The following is an 18,413-nucleotide window of genomic DNA, read 5'->3' as shown; positions in this document are numbered from 1 at the left end:
CCATTACTGAAGTATGATTGATATCCAGTTCCTTACTATGTGCCGAGGAACCAACTCTGCCAAGAAATGGGGATTAGAGTTGTCTTATTATTCCTCACATTGTCAGTCAAACTTCAGTGAAGTTAGGACATGGCCTCAGCAGCTGGGCTTCCTAAAGTCTTGTCCCTTCCACCAGGGGTATCTTAGCGATTCCTATGTTGCTGTTAGGGTGATAGTACTTCAAGGACTTTGGGTGTGCTAATAAGCTTTCCACTTGTTCCTCTTGAAGGATGAAATTGTTATATTTCATATTTAAATATTGGCAGTTCCATATGGTTCAGTCTGCTATAGGATTGAGAGTGATGATTTGTAATTTTTAATTTGTAATTTATGTACGGATTACTTCTTCTTAAAGTAACTCTGCAAATGCCTCTTCCCTGTGCAACCATCTGGGTAAACTCAGCTTCTGAAGCTAGGTTGTTACCTGTATCTTCAACACCTAGCACTCACCAGGAGCCAAGCCTAGACCAGTGTACTTATTATAATGGACCTTTTTTCAATATAAGACAGGCTCCTGCATTTTACCAAAGCAATATTTCCCTGAGTGACAGTAGACTTGTCCTCAGCTTTCACATCTTTCCAGTAGCAAGAGAGATCCTTTTAGATCTTAAGAACCTCAAAAAAAGACCCATTTATCACCACAGGCTTAAGAGATAACTAATCAGAGGCGCCTGGGTGGCTGTCATTAAGCATCTGCCCTCCGCTCAGGTCATGATCCCCCGGGTCCTGGGATGGAGCCCCACATCGGGCTCCCTGCTTGGTGGGAAGCCTGCTTCTCCCTCTGCCACTCCCCCTGCATGTATTCCTGTTCTCTTTGTCTCTCTCTGTCAAATAAATAAAATCTTTAAAGAAAGATTTAAATTTAAATTTAAAGAAGGGAGGCTGTGCCAGTGCATGGCACAGTATTTAACTAGCGTGGCAGCTTCTACTTCCTGTTCTGGGCGATACTTGCTCTTGGGAACACTCTCTTAAAACTCAGAGCCATGCTGTGAGATGCCGAAGTACTATGGAGAAGCTATGTGTAGGCATTCTATTCTGGTTCCCAGCCCCCTCTGAGCTCCAGCCAATGCCCGGCGTTAACTGCCAGCCAGGGGAATGGGCTATCTCCAACTTGCAGCTCAGTCAAGACAGGTAACTGCAGCCCCAGGTGACATTGAACCTATGGTGGAAGACTGCAATTGAGAACCACCAGGTGAACCCAAGTCAAACCTCAGAAAAACCACACAAAAGACCCCAAGACAGACCTTCCTGGTAAGCCCAATCAGAGCTCCGAGAATTGTTAACAAATTGTTATTTTATGCTGCTAAATTTTGGGGGGTGGGTTATTACAGTAGCAAGAGGTTAACGAGACATTCCCCATCATAATGACCAAAGTGACTTAGAATATATTTCTAAAACCCTGAAACCATTAAAGAACATTTCACACTGAAGAATTAGGAGTACAGGCAGCGCCAACACTCAGAGACAGGGACAGGCTGGGCAAACACACATGACCACACTTGATTTCCTCTCTCTAGGTTACAAGAAGAAAGCTATGCTCCATCCACATCTTTGAGAGTGTTGCTGAAGCTAGTTTTCTAAAACCCATACAAGTACCCAACAATGCAAACAATGGAAATAAACTTGAACGCTTAAAAGAGCAATGCCATTAATATGCACTGCCACGAAACAGTGGCTTAATTTATCTGAGATCCATGAGGAGAACAATGCACTGTCAGAACCATTTATCACATGACCTGTCTGAGTTTCTGGATGGGGGTTCAAAAGGACGAACTAATTCACTGTTCAAAGCCACACCGCTTCCAGCATGCTTTAAAGATCACACACACACTTGATCTGCACAGAGGGGAGGTTGAAAATGCCACTCCGATTCGGATTTTGTGTGACACCATTGTAAAACTCAAGAGTTTCTTTTTTCCTTTCTTCAACATTGAACATACAAAAAAATATTTATAAAATAGGCAAAGTATGAAGAATGACATAACAAATACCCACACACCTAAAAACTAGTTCCAAAGAAAGATATCATAAATATTCTGATTCCAGAATATTTCTATTCTGCCCTTCCCTGACCCCCTCCCCCTCAGAGGTCATCATTACTTTGCATTTTGTATTTGCCATTTTCTTACTCTTTCTAAACATTTTTTACCACATTTATATCCTTAAAAACATGCTGGTTTTACACATCCGGGAACTCAATATAAATGTCCCTGTTGATATCCTTTTACAACTTCCTTTTGCTGCTCAACTCTATGTTCCTGAGATCCACCCACTGGTTGTGGGCAGCTGCGATCCATTCTTTTTCACTGCTGTAGAGTTTGGCTGAATGTTCAGAACTTACAGTCTACCTGACTTTCCACATTTCTCAGACCGGGTTCATACCCATTGTGGTTCATCCATTAATTTTTACCTGGGGAGAAATTATCTTTCTTTTTGAATGTCTCAAAATCAAGAAATGTTTGCTTCTCCTTAGACCTCTCAACTTGGTAATTCTGATTTAGAGGTACTGGAACAATTTCCTGTCCCCAGGGCACTTTTTAAGGAGAGAATGATTCTGGTAGTTTTGACAGTACACAACAAGTCCAGCTGTGTTAGAGTTTACTATTTTTCCTGCCTGCACTAGGAATGGCATGCATAGGGCTCTGAAAAGAAAGGTCATTCCATTAACTCATCGGAGAGTTTACCCAATGCTTAACAAAAAAGTATAATGGCCTCATTTAAAACAACAACAACAACAACATACTGCCAGTGGTGACTGACAACTTATTATTGCCTCTCTGTTGGAGAGACAGATGAGGGAGGGAGAGAGTGAGTGCCCACGTACATGAGCTTGAGCACCCAAGCACAATGCAATCACTTCACTCCAGATGCAGGTGAAGGAGAATGCCAGAAAAGCAGAATGGAACTGATGGACCGAAAGAGAAAATGTTGAATGGATCATCTCAGCAAATCGGTGTTCCATACTTCCCAGGCAACAAATCCCTGAAGAGCCCACCATTTATCCAAAAGACACACAGACAGTACCTGAGGTAACTCAAAGTCTAGCATTCCTCCTGCTTGCCTCTTAGGGCTGGCCACGACTCATGCGGCAGCAGGAAGCACACACTGCCCTGTACAGAGCCCCGCCAAACCACTTGCACTGTCCGACTGTGGCAAAGCAAAAAGATGCTTACCTGGATGTCACTGGAGAAGATGACCTCTTAGAAATGCCTCCTGGAAACTCACATCTTCTCAAAGGAGACCCAAGGCCCACACTGGGAACAGAAGTTGTTCGAGGACTCCTCTTCATCTTCTCTGTCTGAAGGGGACACAGACTAGGTCAGCCACGGCCCATCACTGGCAATATTTCTACAATTTCTTTAAAAAAACCCAGATGGAATTGATGCACAGCTTTCTTCCAGAAGGGCCCGTATGAAGTTACAGTGCTTCCAACAATGGGAATCTTTCGCAGGAAAGCACCATGAGGTCATCAATTTGGTGGTCAATATTGAGGTTATCCAAATTTAAAAAAAAACACTTCAGCCTCAAAATGCAAAGATTTCCTACTCTTTGCTATCTTGCAAAACACTAACAACAGAACCATATTATGATTCTGGACATAGAGAAACTACATCACTCAATATCAGGGGAAATGCAAATCAAAACTACCATGAGCTATCACCTCACATCTGTCAGAATGGCTAAAATCAACAACACAAAAAACAGCAAGTGTCAGCAAGGATGTGGAGGAAAAGGAAACCTCATGCACTGTTGGTGGGAATGCAAACTGGCACAGCCCCTATGGAAAACAGTATGGAGGTTCCTCAAGAAGTTAAAAATAGACCTACCCTATGATCCAGCAATCACACTACTGGGTATTTACCCAAAGGATATGAAAACACTAATTCAAAGGGATATATGCATCCCTATGTTTATTGCAGATTATTTACAACAGCCAAATTATGTAAGCAGCCCAAATGTTCACTGATAAATGAATGAATAAAGAGTATGTGGCATAAATGTCAAAAAACAAAATGTGGTGTATATAAATACAATGGAATATCAGCCATAAAAAAAATGAAATCTTGCCATATTCAACAACATGGACAGATCTAGAGAATATTATGCTAAGTGAAATAGGTCAGAGAAAGACAAATGCTGTGTGATTTCATTCATAAGTGGAATTTAAGAAATAGAAATGAACAAAGAAAGCAAAAGATAAAAAAAACAGACTCTCTAGCAGAGAACAAACTGGTGGTTGCTGGAGAGGGGAGGAGATGGGTCAGAGAAGTGAAGGGGAGTAAGAGTACACTCATCATGATGAGAACTGAGTAATGTACAGAACTGCTGATTCACTAAACTGTACACCTGAAAGTGATATAACACTGTATGCCTGTACTGGAATTAAAAAAAAAACAACTTAAAAAAAAACTGTGAAGAGTACAAAAATACATAATCACTCAAAAAAACTACAGGTGGGTGTAAATGTGGTTAACCAAGACAGTGAGCTGTGGACTCTTTAACAGTGGATGTGAGGTAACAGGGACTGCAGCCCCATAGGGACCCCCGTCCCTGTACATCATCCCCATGGCCTCCCTCCGCAAGAGGCAGGAGGCCCAGCCTCTGTACGTGGCACATGGTGGGGGCTCCGCAAGGGTGGAGCCCTACTGCACTTTTCCTTCTCTCCCTATCACACGTTCCCCTCTCCCCTTATTGCACTTTTCCACAACAAACCTTCCTTTGCCGCTGCCCCATACACACATATACCTTAGCCCCCTTCCACAGTAACTGATCCTATAGTAAAACCCAACGGTCTGACACATTCACTTCTCATTTAAGAACCTCAGGGCCACAACAGTTTTTAAAAATACATATGGTGTTGGGGTGCCTCAGTGGCTCAATTGTCAGGCCTCTGCCTTCAGCTCGGGTCATGGTCTCAGGGTCCTGGGATCAAGCCCCGCATTGGGCTCCCGGCTCAGCAGGAAGCCTGCTTCTCCCTCTCCCACTCCCCGTTTGTGTTCCCTCTCTCGCTGTGTCTCTGTCAAATAAATAAAATCTTAAAAAAATACAAACGTTGTTATAAAATGAAAGTCCTATAGTACAGTAGTGTGGCAGTCTTTTTTTTTTTTTAAAGATTTTATTTATTTGTCAGAGAGGTAGAGAGAGTACAGGCAGGCAAAGTGGCAGGTAGAGGCAGAGGGAGAAGCAGGCTCCCTGCGGAGCAAGGAGCCCGATGTGGGATTCGATCCCAGGACCCTGAGATCATGACCCGAGCTGAAGGCAGCCACCTAACCGACTGAGCCACCCAGGCGTCCCTAGTGTGGCAGTCTTAAAACAAGTTCACATGTCATTTGATTCTCCCCCCTTCCCTTTGAGTGTGGGTTGGTCTTAGTGACCTATTTTTAAGGAACAACACACAGCAGAATGATGGTGTGTAACATGTAATATTAGAGCATAAAAGGTGCTGCAGCTTTCCCCCTGCTGCTTGCACCCATCATCCTTGGATCTCTCACTCTGGAGAAAGCCAGCTGCCAAGTCATTTGGACATTCAAGCAGCTCTAGAGAGGTCTACATAATAAGGAACTGAGGCGGGGCGCCTGGGTGGCTCAGTGGGTTAAGCCTCTGCCTTCGGCTCAGGTCATGATCTCAGGGTCCTGGGATCGAGCCCCACATCGGGCTCTCTGCTCAGCGGGGAGCCTCCTCCCCCACCCTCTGCCTGCCTCTCTGCCTACTTGTGATCTCTATCAAATAAATAAATAAAATCTTAAAAAAAAAAAAGGAACTGAGGCCAGCAGTCATGCGATTGAGCCATTCTAGAAGAGCCCCAGCCATGCTTTCTTATGACTATAGCTCTGGCCATCATCCTGACCACAGCCTCATGAGAGATGCTGAACCAGAACTACCCAGCTAAGCCATCCTCAACTTCTGACCCAAAGAACCAGTGTGTTAATAAACATTTGTTTTAAGCAGCTAAGGTATGGGGTGATTTATTATGTAGCAAGTTATAACTAACAAAAGTAGCATGCTGTGTATAATTTCTAAATAAATACACATAATTGGGAGTACCCATTCAATATTTGTTTTACTGGTGGTGTCCATATGATGTCAAAAATGTTTAAAGGCCATTGTTATGGATTGAAGTCTGACTTAGAACCTTAATTCTAGTTGCCTGTAGGGGTGAGACTGGCATCCTTAAAAGCAGAAAGAAGACACCAAGAATATTCCTTTTGGTTCCTGTCCCCAAGGACAAGGTCTTTAGGAATCTACTCCAAGGCACTTAGACTTAGGAAGATGCAAAAAGTTAAATGATTTTCAAAGGATGAGTGAATTTTTAAACCAAATACACCAGCTCGGCAGTCTCTGGAGACTGATGGAAACGAAGACCCCCGGTCAAGCACAAGGAGTAGTCATACTATCAAATAAACCCATCCCAAGGGTGAGAGTTTAAACTTACCGGAGAGGCCTCTGCTCCTGCAGGGGCTCCTTTCCCAGAATCTCCTGCACCAGATGTAGACGGAGTCTTCTTCCTCTCAGCACTCCGAGTAGGAGAAGACTTGTAAGAAGATTTAAGAGCGCCAGCAGGAGCTACACGAGGACAGGCATGGGATACTAGAGAGTTACAATATCATAGCCAAAGAGACAAGGGAGCACAGGTGGAAAAAGTAGAGAGAGAAGGGAATCGGGAAGAACATATTTCTGTTAAAACATAACATGGGCAATCCACATTCTCTAAATACCAGCATACTTTTTCTAGTATATGCAGAGTAGACACTATCTGGAAAGACTGCCATACGCCATGCTCAAAAGTCCAGTTCATTTCAGGAGTTCAAAGTCTGGGCTTTGGAGCCAGACAGAACTGGCACTGTCACCAAATAGCTGGATCACCTCGGGCAGGCTACTCAACCTCTCTGAATGTCAATTTCCTTGTGCAGGGGATAGTTAATATTGCAGCCCTGAAAACTGTCCTAGAAAGGCCTGCTTACAAGGCTGGCCCTTGGTCAGCACCTAAGAACTTAGATATCAGAAGGGTTCTTGCCATTAACTGACGAGTAGCACTTCCCTTATCCTCGTTCCTTCAGGGTCTGGAATTTGGGCATGTAACTGGCCGAGGGTGCCTACGTGACCAGCCCTTAATAAACCCCCGCCAACGAGTCTCTAACGAGCTTTCCTGGTTGGCAACATTTCACATGTGTTACCACAGCGCGTTGCGGGAGGAATTAAGCATGTCCTGTGCGACTCCACTGGGAGAGGACTCTGGGAAACTTGCACCTGGTGTCCTCTGGGCGTCCCCTGCGCGCCAATTCCCTCTGCGGATGTGCCGTGCGGCTCCCACTCTAACACATCACAGCTGTGAGTGCCACCGTGGCTCAGTCTCCTGAGTGCTCCCAGCCAATCACCAAACCTGGGGCCGGACCTGGGGACCCCTCACACAACTGGTGCCAGAAGCAGGAACTGTAAGAACGACCCTGCTTCACAGACAAATGGTAAAAGCAGTGTTTGAAAAAGAAAGGCTAAAGGATGGAGAAGGATGACCTTCTGGTGCCTGCTGGCTATGGAGTCAGCCACCGCATCAAACAGCAACTGAGCTGCCATCTGTTGCAAGAGGCAAAATACCTACGGTATTTGAAGAGAGCTCATCCAACTCCAAGAGCGGGCTTGTTGGACCCCCTGGCTGGTTTTGGCCATGCTGGCTAAAGTGAGGGGGAAAGTACAGCCCAGGCAATGTCTTTGGTTTTTGTTTTCTCCTCCAAGTGGGAGTGGGACACAACCCCCTCGTTTTGTGCCATCAGTGATTTGGCAGGAATTTAAAACTCTTAAGTACTGGAACCGGAAGAACCCTCCATACCCGATGCTTTTTGCTATGACTTTTGCATAACGGAGTCTCTGCAAAAAGGGAGACACGAAAAGAGGCAATTTCCAGATAGAGATACGTTTGGAGTTTTAAAAAAATAAACCCAGGTCTATTACAGATACAGAACACCCCTCCATGGGGCCGTGACCCATGAAACTATCATCGATACTGGTTGCACTGTCTGAGTCACAGAAAAATGCTCACAGGAAAGAGCTCGTTCCCTGATGGGACCATCTGACATGGAACTGCTAGTCAGCTCTTAATTTCTGATGCAGAGTCTAATTACATCCCTAACCTGTGATTCCTGCCACAGCTGGGAGCTAGGACAGGGTACTCCCAGGGAGCAGAACTCCTTCACCCACCCCTCATGATCAGACTCAACATCGGCTGACAAGATGTCCGGTATTTGACTTGCTGGGTTGGGTGCAGTCTGTAACAATGGACTAGGAGCCTGACTCTACTTCCCTTACCTTTCTCCTGCTACACACACCTCAGGAAGGCAATGCACCTGTCCCCAGAGAGGGATCACTTTTTTCCTGGGTTGTTCACTGGATAAATGAATGGGACTAGAGAGATGGCAGCTGATGCAAACCTACCCCGAAATTTTTTTGAAAATTCAGGATTTTGTTAAATTTTTTTTTGTAAAAAGGCTCTTGTCCTTCTTGCTTTCAGCCTTTCCTTATGAACGGTCATTTTAAAAGTAGAGGATAATTGAGAAAATGTAAAGTCTTAATTACTGAATGGGCACACTGATAATGAAAAACAAAACAAAGCAAAACAAAACCTAGCACCTGAACTGGCGCAGGGGACGGGAAGGACATTCAGGATCTTCGTTTTCCAGAACTGTTTCTGGGAACTCTGCTCTCTTCCTGAAGAAAAACTGTGCTGCCTGTGCCAGCTGCTGTGAGCACTTCAGATTCCCATGGACTGCTGATCCCAGGTCATAGATGATAATGTGACTTGAAGCTGCAGGGCAGGCCAGTTCCTGCACGGTCTCTAAAGACCACCTCCATATGCCATCAGCACGCAGCAAGTAATGAACTCAAGTTGTTGACAGAACTGTTTGGGACTGACCACCTCAAGCAGTCCCTCTGAAAGCAAAGACTGAACTGAATTCCTCAGGCCAGAATGAGACCCCTGTGGTGGGAGGAACCATGTGGGGAAAGACACAGTGGGGGCCCTGTTAGCCTGTACTGCATGACCAATATATGTCCTGCTCAGGGTTCTGGAACAGTGGAAACTGTTTCCAGGGGGCATGTGTGTCCTCGGGGATTATACTCCCTGGGTGTATGTTCCGACTACTATGACACTGCCTCAGCCCTGGCAGGCATGGGGACAGCTTCATCTTACTGACCAGATTGTGCTGGGCTGAACTGATGCCTTGGGCCAGGTTAAAAAAAAAAAAGAAAGAAAATGTTCATACACAGAGTCATGAAGGAAGCCACCTGGCTTTCTAAGACAGATCTTTACCACTAATGGTCTGTGTTTTAACTGGCTAAGTCCAGAACCCCTAAAGAATGTAAGTGAGGTCAATACTGTTGATTGGCTTCAACCTGCTATGTGAAACCCTGCTGATGATAATTCTGCTGTGAAGATGCCCAAGACCAAGGGGATGGACCGTGCAGAAAAGAGAAGGGGCACCTGGGTGGCTCAGTTGGTTGAGCATCTAACTTCGGCTCAGGTCATGATCTCGGGGTCCTGGGACTGAGCCCCAAGTCAGACTCCACGTTCAGCAGGGAGTCTGCTTCTCCCTCTCCCTCTGCCGGTGTTTGCTTTTGCATACTCTCTCTCAAATAAATAAATAAATAAAATCCTTAAAAAGAAAAGAAAAGAACATAGAAGGCGTGACTGCTGTCCTTGGAAAGGCCAGCTTACAAGGTTGGCCCTGGCATCAGGGAACTTGTTTTTCTGGAGAGCTCCCACCATTAACTGATAAGAGTGGCTCACTGTGCCTAAGCTTTGTATAAACATGTTGTTTGTATAAACAACATGATTTATGCTCAACACCTGCTTTCTTTCTGAGAGTCTGGAATTTGCATATGTACCTGGCATGGGGTACCAATGAGACCAGCCTCCAGTAAAAAGTCTGGGCACTGGGGGACCTGGGTGGCTCAGTGGGTTAAGCCTCTGCCTTTGGCTCAGGTCGTGGTCTCAGGGTCCTGGGATTGAGCCCCACATCGGGCTCTCTGCTCAGCAGGGAGCCTGCTTCCCCTTCTCTCTCTCTGCCTGCCTCTCTGCCTACTTGTGATCTCTGTCAAATGAATAAATAAAATCTTATAAATAAATAAGTAAGTAAGTTTGGGCACTGAGTCTCTAATAAGCTTCCTTGGTAGGCAATACTTCATACATGTCACAACTCATTGCTGAGGGAATGTGCTCTGTATGGCTCTACTGGAAGAGGACTCTGGAGATTTGTTCCTGATCTTCCCCAGACTTCATTCCATGGCTTTTTTCCTTTGCTGATTTTGCTCTGTAGCCTTTCACTGTAATAAATCAGTTAGATTCCTAGAGAATCAGTGGTCCTGCAAATGATCTTGGGGACTTCCTAACACATTCCTTGTTCTCAAAAGGATACTTCCTACTTCCCAGGAATTTTTTGGTTAAGAGATAATTCATGTATGATAAAATTTACCCTTTAAAAACTGTACAATTTAGTGGTTTTCAATAATTCACATTTCTACAATCATAACTACAGTCTAATTCCAGAGCATTTTCAATACTCCCAAAACAAACCCTGTACTCAATTAAGCATTCATTCCCTTTCTCCATTCCTCCAGTCCCTAGCAACCACAAATTTACTGTCTTTCTGAATTCGCCTATTCTGGACAAGTCATATAAATGGACTCATGTAACCTGTGGCATTTTGTTTCTGGCTTCTTTCACTGAGCCTAATGTTTTCAAGGTTCATTGTGTAGCATGTATCAGTAATCCATTCTTCTTCATATCTGAGTAATATTCCACTCTGTGGATAGACCACATTTTGTTTATCCATTCGTCTATTAAAGAACATTTGGGTTGTTTCCACTTTGTGGCTAATGCTGCTAAGAACTAAGCTTTTGTGTGTTTTCAATTTTATTGGCTCTTTATGTAAGAGTGCAACTGCTGGGTCACATGGTAACTCCATGTTTAACCTTTTGAGGAACTTGCCAAGCTGTTTTCCAAAGTCGGTACATCATTTTACATTCTCCCCAGCAATGTATGAGGGTTATAATTTCTCCACAGCCTTGCCAACACTTACTGTTTTGCTTGAATTTTAGCCATTCTAGTAAGTGTGAAGTGCTATCTCATTGAGGTTTTCATAAACATTTCCTTAATGATTAACAATGTTGAGCATCTTGTCCTATGCTTATTGGCCATCTGTGTATCTTCGTGGAAACACCACAACCACTCAGACTAGCAGGCTGTTTCTGAAAACTAGTCAGAAGTAGGTAGAGGATTATATGTCATTTATGTCATCTAGTGAACACACTATCTTGGGAACTAAGGCCAGATCTGCTTTAATGTGGACACAGTGTTGCTAATCTGCAAACAGAGAATGTCAGCCCTCATTAATCTTGCCATGACAATCTGATCGATTTAGCCAAGAAGAAGCTTTGATAGTGTGGCCCAGAGTTTCTCATACTTCAGTGTGCAGGTCTGCTGGGGACTGAGAGTCTGTCTTCCCAAAGTTCCCAGGTGATACCAATATTGATGGTCCATGGGCCGCCCCTTGAGTAGCAAGACTCTACATATCTGTTGAGCCCTTACTGTGCCAGTCATTGTCCTATCTCATTTAATCCTCATGACAATTTAAAGTATTTCAATCTTATAGATAAGGAAACTGAGGCTTTAGGGGCACCTGGGTGGCTCTGTTGGTTAAGTGTCCAACTCTTGATTTTGGCTCAGGCCATGTATCTCAGGGTCATGGGATCAAACACCAAGCTGGGTTCTACACTCAGCAGGGAGTTCACTCAAGATTCTCTCTCTCCCTCTCCCCATCCCCGAAGCACACACTTGTACTTGTGTTCTCTCAAATAAATACATCTTAAAAAAGGAAACCAAGGCTTAGAGAGGTTAATTAGTTTACCCAAAGTGTTCAGAACTGATAAGTGGTATATCTGGTTATGGGACCCCAGAGACTGTGGTTTATAGGCAACTTTGCCAAATCATCTCTTTAAGAAAGTCTACTGACCTTCACAGCTCATGAAATAGATTCCTTTTCCTAATCCACATGCCCTCAATCAAAAATAATTTACTCACCTCTGTGACACTGAAAAGAAAAAAAAAACCATAGTAACAGCAAAACACTTGTGGGTAGAAAATGTTATTAACCACTGAAGACTTTCACAAAGTCAGACGATGGGAAACAAAATACAAAAATTCAGGAATAACTTGTACATCAACCAGCACCACTTTGGGCATTTTCCTCAGCGTCACCAGCTTGGCCTCTTTTACCTGAGTCACTGGCCTGCTCAGAGAGCATGAGTGCACTTCTGCTTCTGGCTAAAGAAGCCTGTGTAGGTGTCAAGAGTCGCATAACAAGAAAGGTTTCCATGGGACTAAGGTTTGTACGATGAGCTGGGGGATGGAATCAAATGAAAATTTTAAAAAGCAAAATTAAAACAAAATAAAATGTTTAAAACAACACAGTGTATGAAGCAAATTAACTTTTGGGTGGCGGAATGAAAGTGGAAAATAAAAATATTCTAGCAAAGGATGGCTTTGGAGTTTGTCATAGTAAAATAAAACAAATGATATGTCATTTGGGCTTTATGAGAGTGCGTTAATTCTTTTGGGGTGCCAGAATTCATTCAATGTGCTCTTACAGTATCACAATATTATCTGTTTCACTTGACAAGAATTAGCCCATTTCCCAAGATGTAATATGGACTCAAGAAACCATTTACTCACCAAGTAGATCTAACATTGAAAAAAGATTATTCCTATGAAACACTTTAGAGTCCTCTGTTAAAAAACATTTCATTATACAATGATTTTGTTAATGTATAAATATGCATCTGTTCATACTTTTTCCATGTACATGAGGGCAAAAATTAAATAAGAACCACAAAAACAAAAATAGCCAACGAATTATCGGCTTTAATGGAAGTAGCAGTAATCACAATCTAAAATACAGCAACTGAAATGTCATTTTGATGGTTTTGGAATGTATTATATGGTAATGGATTAACTTTTCCATTACTTTGAATTTCTTGGGTACCCATTAGCCAGTAAATTGTTTGGGAATTAAAATTTTTCAATTTATAATCCACAAGCAGATAATTCAGTTGTCAACAATATGTAATAACATACTGGTATCTTTAGGTAGTAATCAATGCAAATATAAATTTAACTTCAATTTATAATCATGTGAATTAATGAAAACATAAGGAATGTACTCACTATGGAAAAGCCATATAGAATTAAAAGCAAGTAGATGTTTTCTCATTTAGCTCTCAATTAATTCAAGGTTTCTTGCATTCAGTTCAACCATGAACTGCATCAGAGATCAGCAACACTGACACTTACGGGGTCTCTGACATAAATGACAGGCCAAGGTCAATGCCAGTGAAAAACAACCAGAAAGGCACTCTGGCCTTTTCAAAGTCACAAACACTCTCCTGCTTGCCCCTTGGTAATGCCTGACCTGTTAAATAGTCCACTGGCAGCTGACACTTCTCCAGTGTTGTTTTAAAATATACATTTAATGCATGGAGAGTTTCCCTCTCTTCCTTAACCCACATTCTCTGAAAGGTATAAATTCATACTTTTAGTAACTTATCTGAGCCTCCATCAGAACACGAGTAGATTGAAATCTATTCTGGAACCGGCACATGTCCTATACATATCATCCTCCACCTCAAAATGAGTGCCGGAACAGGCCACCCATCCTTTTCGCCTTATTTTAAAGGCTTCATATTAGCTCTGAACTTCAGTTTTCAAAACAGAAATGGGCAGGCCTACAAGCCTCAGACAATAGCAGAGTCCCATTTTTTTTCATCATCTAAGTTTTCCACCTATCTCTGCATGATCACTTCTGCTGTTTCTCGCTAAACAAAGAATATCATTAATTCCTGTACCTATTCAGCAACAAACTGGCAGAGCCGATGCCACTTTCCAAAGTCCAGTTAAGTGAGGCCCTGGGGGCTCCCACATTTAGACCACAAGGTTGAATGCAAATAATGGAGGCATTTGCAGAAGGCTCAAGAGGGGCTCTCACAAAGACTGAAGTTAAGATGCTCAGACTAGAAAGAAGAAAACCACAGAGACCAGGTCTACACGTTCACTTGCCTCGGTCTGGGGAATAGGATATTGCCACGGTGGATGAAGACAGGCGCTTACTCATGGGAGGCTCCGTCTGCTTTGGCAAATTCATGGTTGATGTTGAAAGTTTGTCACATGCTGCAGAGAAACGCATTAAAGATATTGGTATTCACACCACTGTAGACTGAGAAACACATATCCCAAAGTGTTCTTCCTGTCCTCATCCACACGCCTCCTATACTCCTGTGGCACAGCGCCTGGCTTCCATCACCCTGTGATGCACTTAGCCTATCTGGAAATGCCCAGGCCATCGCAGCCACCAGTGTGAAGCAAGATCTTCTCTTCAATTTCAAATATTAAACCTCACTCAACTGTTCAACTAAAGCCATGCTAATCCCACCGGCAAATCATTTCCTGTATCCAGGGACTTTCAATCATATTCAGACTACACAAAAACAAAACCAATCCGGGCCCAGAGACAAATCACCACTGGAAAATGTTCTATGGTCTGAGACTGTGTGAGCTGAAAGCAGACTTTCTCTGAAGGTTATCTACAGGCTCAGGGTGAAGAAGTAATATGGAATTCAAGTAGCTGTATTTAAAGCAGAACAACCTTTAACAGTTGACTTCTTTCTCCTCTCAAGAAATGGGATCACAATAGCCCTTTTTCTAATGCTGCGACTACCATTGGTTAGGATTTTAACATGTGGTCGTGTGTTTGGTATTCTTTACTTCCAGCCATTGTTTTAGACTGGTTTCTAAATCAAACCATTATAGCAAATGAAGAGGTGCTGAAAATGCCCTGTCAAGCCATATCAGAGCCTGAAGCAAAAGGAAAGATGTACACCCTTGGCTTTAAAGGAAGCAAACTCATCACTAATAATGTTCAAAATCCATTCCTCTCATCTTGTTTCCGAATGAGAAATTTGCTGTGTTTTACAATATGTCCTGACCAAGTGGCAATCTTAAATAAGTTTTAATTCTCTTAAGCTGAAGTGAAATTATAATAAATTCTATTTTGGTCTAAATAAAACATTTAAATTTACAACAATGTAAGTTTTAACATATCTACTTAATTTTTCAGCATTTTTTCAACTACTTTAATGAAAAAAAGTCAGTAGAAATTATGTGAAACTATGTGTAAACGGGTACACATTCTACCCTTTTGTCTCATGCTCCAAAATGGCTGGCTCAGTATGGTACTTGTCTTTAGAAATTTGGTACTTTGTTCATCATGGATTGTTCTGCATTAATTTTGACTTATCCAAATATTATTTCATCTTGATAAGGTGTTCCCTTAAATTGCATGCCCAAGTCAAGTACTTGGTTGCCTCAGCCTGGCCCTAAGCCCTAGGTGGATTCCCAAGGGGTAATTATCAACTCTACCTACTGCCCCTCTCTTTTAGGAGAAGACCAACGCCACACTAAATTCAATCTGGCCCATGGAGCAAATTCTCTGCTACTCAGCAACACTAATAAGGATTTTTCTTTGTCAAAGGAATGCTGGAAACCATAAGTATTTATTCCTACAGCTATAATTTGACCTGTACTGCTGGTAACATCCCTTTTACATCTTGTTTTTTCTTTGCCAGCCAAAGATAGATTGAATTTCTAAAGTCTTTATTAACTGGGAGAAAAGTTTTACTAATTCCGTTCTTGTTCTAGACCCTAAGAATTTCCCAGGCCTGAATCCAGAAACAAAGAGCCTATTAGAGAGACGAAATAAAAAACAAAGCAAACATATCTCCTTGTTTGGATTCCCAGTGTTAGTACTGATAAACTCCCTGCCACTCTGTCTCAAACACCTCTTCTGGGAATCCAGCACATTAAGACCCAGAACTCTGTAAGAGTACAGGTTTTGGTAATCAGAAGTGAGTCGAACACCCTACTACATAATGCCTAAAACCAATAATTAATGAGAGTGTTAAAGATCTAAATGCACAAAAGTCAAACACTGACAAAATTTTCAAGGCAGAAGGTAGTGAGTTAAAGATGAAATGTCTCCAGGGCACTAAGGGGTAAGGCATGCACAGCTCCATGATGACAGAGGAACACAGAAATATGGGCACATCATTCACATTTCTAGAAAAAAAGTTCTAAGAGGTCAGTCTAAGAAATCAATTGTAAAAGCGCTTGAGACAGACACAGTGATGGAGGCGAATGATTAGAAACAGTTGTCACAAAACGCCATGGCACGGTGAAGCTCAGATATACCGTTGGTGGACTCGGCAGTGGTGGCAGTGGTCCCTGGGTCCGGAGGGAGGGCGCTGGCTGCTAAACCTAGAGGAGGGGGTGGGGTATTTTCTGATTCACCTACACAGCAAAAAATCAGAGCAAAGAGAGGTAAAAGAAAAAAGTCCCAATTTCTGGTTGACTTTAGTTTCTAATTAGGAAATTAGAAAAAGTAACTGAAATGGGTTACAGACTTCCCAAAAAGAAAAAAAATAATAAAGTATATTCACTGACAAAAGGTTAAAAGCACAATACAGCAAAGTCAAACAACTGTACTACAGACAGAACCCATCTGTTTTCAGAAATCTAGTACACAACTCCTGTGTAACAGAATGATAAGATCACAGAAAAAAAGACATTGAAGTAAGAGAAAGGCCACCCAGAGACTAGTAGCAGTCTGCACATTAAACACTTGAAAATTTAAAGATGAGTATGATCTGGAAAATGAAATAAACAAGTCACCTTGAAACAAAATTGAAAGAGCAACAAAAATGAATGATGAGGAGGGAAAACCCCTAGCCCCTTTGGGAGGGTAACCGCTGCTTAGCCTTTCCAGGCCGCAGTACAGCAGTGACTTAGTCTACTGCCGTTTGACCTTCCCTGAAATCAGACTACCGCTAGGCTTGCCAGGTGCATCTGGTTAACCAGGCTCTGCATTCATTTCCTTCACTTTTCTTTTGCTTTCCCTTAAAGCCCAGTTACTGTATTAACTGCTGTTTGCTAGCAAAAAGAAAGCACGGACTCCCTTCATGAGAAATACATACACAGGAAGCTTGGCATCACATCTGAAAAAGGTGCCTGCAGATGACTACAAAGCCTGCCCCAGATCCAACGGACACCGGCCTGTGCCCATGATCAGCCGCCCGCCCCATGATCTCCCTCGGGGGCCCTGCAATGCAGGGACAGCCCTATACTCACCATCACGACCTCCAGGCCCATTGGCCAGTGAAGCTCCCCACGAGCACTTCTTCTTCAGCTCCAGTTGCTGCGTGCGCTCCAGGGACCGGCGCATCATCGCCTCCAGCCGCTCCTGCCCAGTTCACGCAAGGGAGAGCAACGTAACCACCCAGCCCCACTGCGCTGCCGTGCTTCGGGGCTCAGGCTGAGTCACCAAATGAGGCTCTCAGGGCTCAGCATCCAAAACCCAGGCCCACGTGCTCTCCACCACACTAGCGAGATCTTAGTGGGTGGAGAGTAAACAATGAAGCTAGGGTTGGCTCCCAGCCCCAGGGGATAGGCTGCTGCAGCAGCCAGGCCTTGATTTGTTTAAGAATAATGCCAGACAAGCATTAACTCCTTCAGGCCTGTCTCAAGTACCATTTTGCTTCATTGACTAGAACTGGAATTGTGCTCTGGAACCAAGGCATTCTCTCTAGTAGAAAGGCATGAAGCCTTTGAGATTTGAGAAAATTTACATTAAAATACAATTTGAATTTATATAGCCCTAAGCACAAATTTTGGGGGTAATAAATGGTTTTGAGATCTATTTTACCAGGCCTCATTTTCATCTTAGAACTTCTTAAAGGGGAATCCATTTTTTCTACATTGTAACATTTTCTTGCTACATAGAATTCTGGGAAAAAATGCAACATATTTCAAGATTTAAAAGAGACAAGAGTAGAGAACTGCCTGGCCATAAAATAAAGGATCTATACATTCTCAAGGGGAGGGGAGGAGGAACTAAACAGTTTTCAGCCAGAAGAGAAAACAACAAAAACCAGGCTTCTCCCTTACCAGAGCATTTATTAAAAAGCACTCTCCTGTGTTAATCAAAGTGTTGTTTTCATAAAGTTGGGTCTGAATGCCGGCAAATACTTCCTTGGCACTGGAGTGAAGCTGTTCCAATTTTGCATTCCCCACCACCCCAATGACACTGCAAATACCAAATCCTCTCCCTGCCTCTACTGGACAAGGCCTCTACTGGACAAGGCCTGAAGCAAGGTAAACAGGTACACGATGATACCCTTTTGCTAAACTTCATAAAACCCAACCCCGAGGGGCTCTAGGAAATGGGGTCATCCTAGCCCAACTCCAAAACAAAAAGATAAATATTTTCTCATGGCGTGAA

At 43.1% G+C, this 18,413-nt stretch overlaps 1 protein-coding gene across 9 annotated transcripts in view; it reads right to left on the bottom strand.

The window, feature by feature from the left end:
* MAP7D2 (MAP7 domain containing 2) overlaps positions 1-18,413 on the bottom strand; it is a 97,176-nt gene that overhangs the window by 18,285 nt on the left and 60,478 nt on the right. For 3 of the 9 annotated variants that reach the window (XM_047715458.1, XM_047715457.1, XM_047715459.1), the window contains exons 4-9: positions 17,264-17,375; positions 16,328-16,426; positions 14,141-14,251; positions 12,305-12,427; positions 6,473-6,627; positions 3,213-3,337 (exon numbers count right to left, since the gene is read on the bottom strand). In XM_047715458.1, the coding sequence (XP_047571414.1) occupies positions 3,213-3,337; positions 6,473-6,627; positions 12,305-12,427; positions 14,141-14,251; positions 16,328-16,426; positions 17,264-17,375 (725 nt within the window). The remainder of the gene's footprint in view (positions 1-3,212; positions 3,338-6,472; positions 6,628-12,304; positions 12,428-14,140; positions 14,252-16,327; positions 16,427-17,263; positions 17,376-18,413) is intronic. The other 6 variants (XM_047715464.1, XM_047715462.1, XM_047715460.1 and 3 more) reach the window with 6 other exon arrangements.

Source organism: Lutra lutra, chromosome X, assembly GCF_902655055.1.
Source record: "Lutra lutra chromosome X, mLutLut1.2, whole genome shotgun sequence".
NCBI lineage: Eukaryota > Metazoa > Chordata > Mammalia > Carnivora > Mustelidae > Lutra > Lutra lutra.
This window is presented reverse-complemented; position numbering and strand designations above follow the sequence as displayed.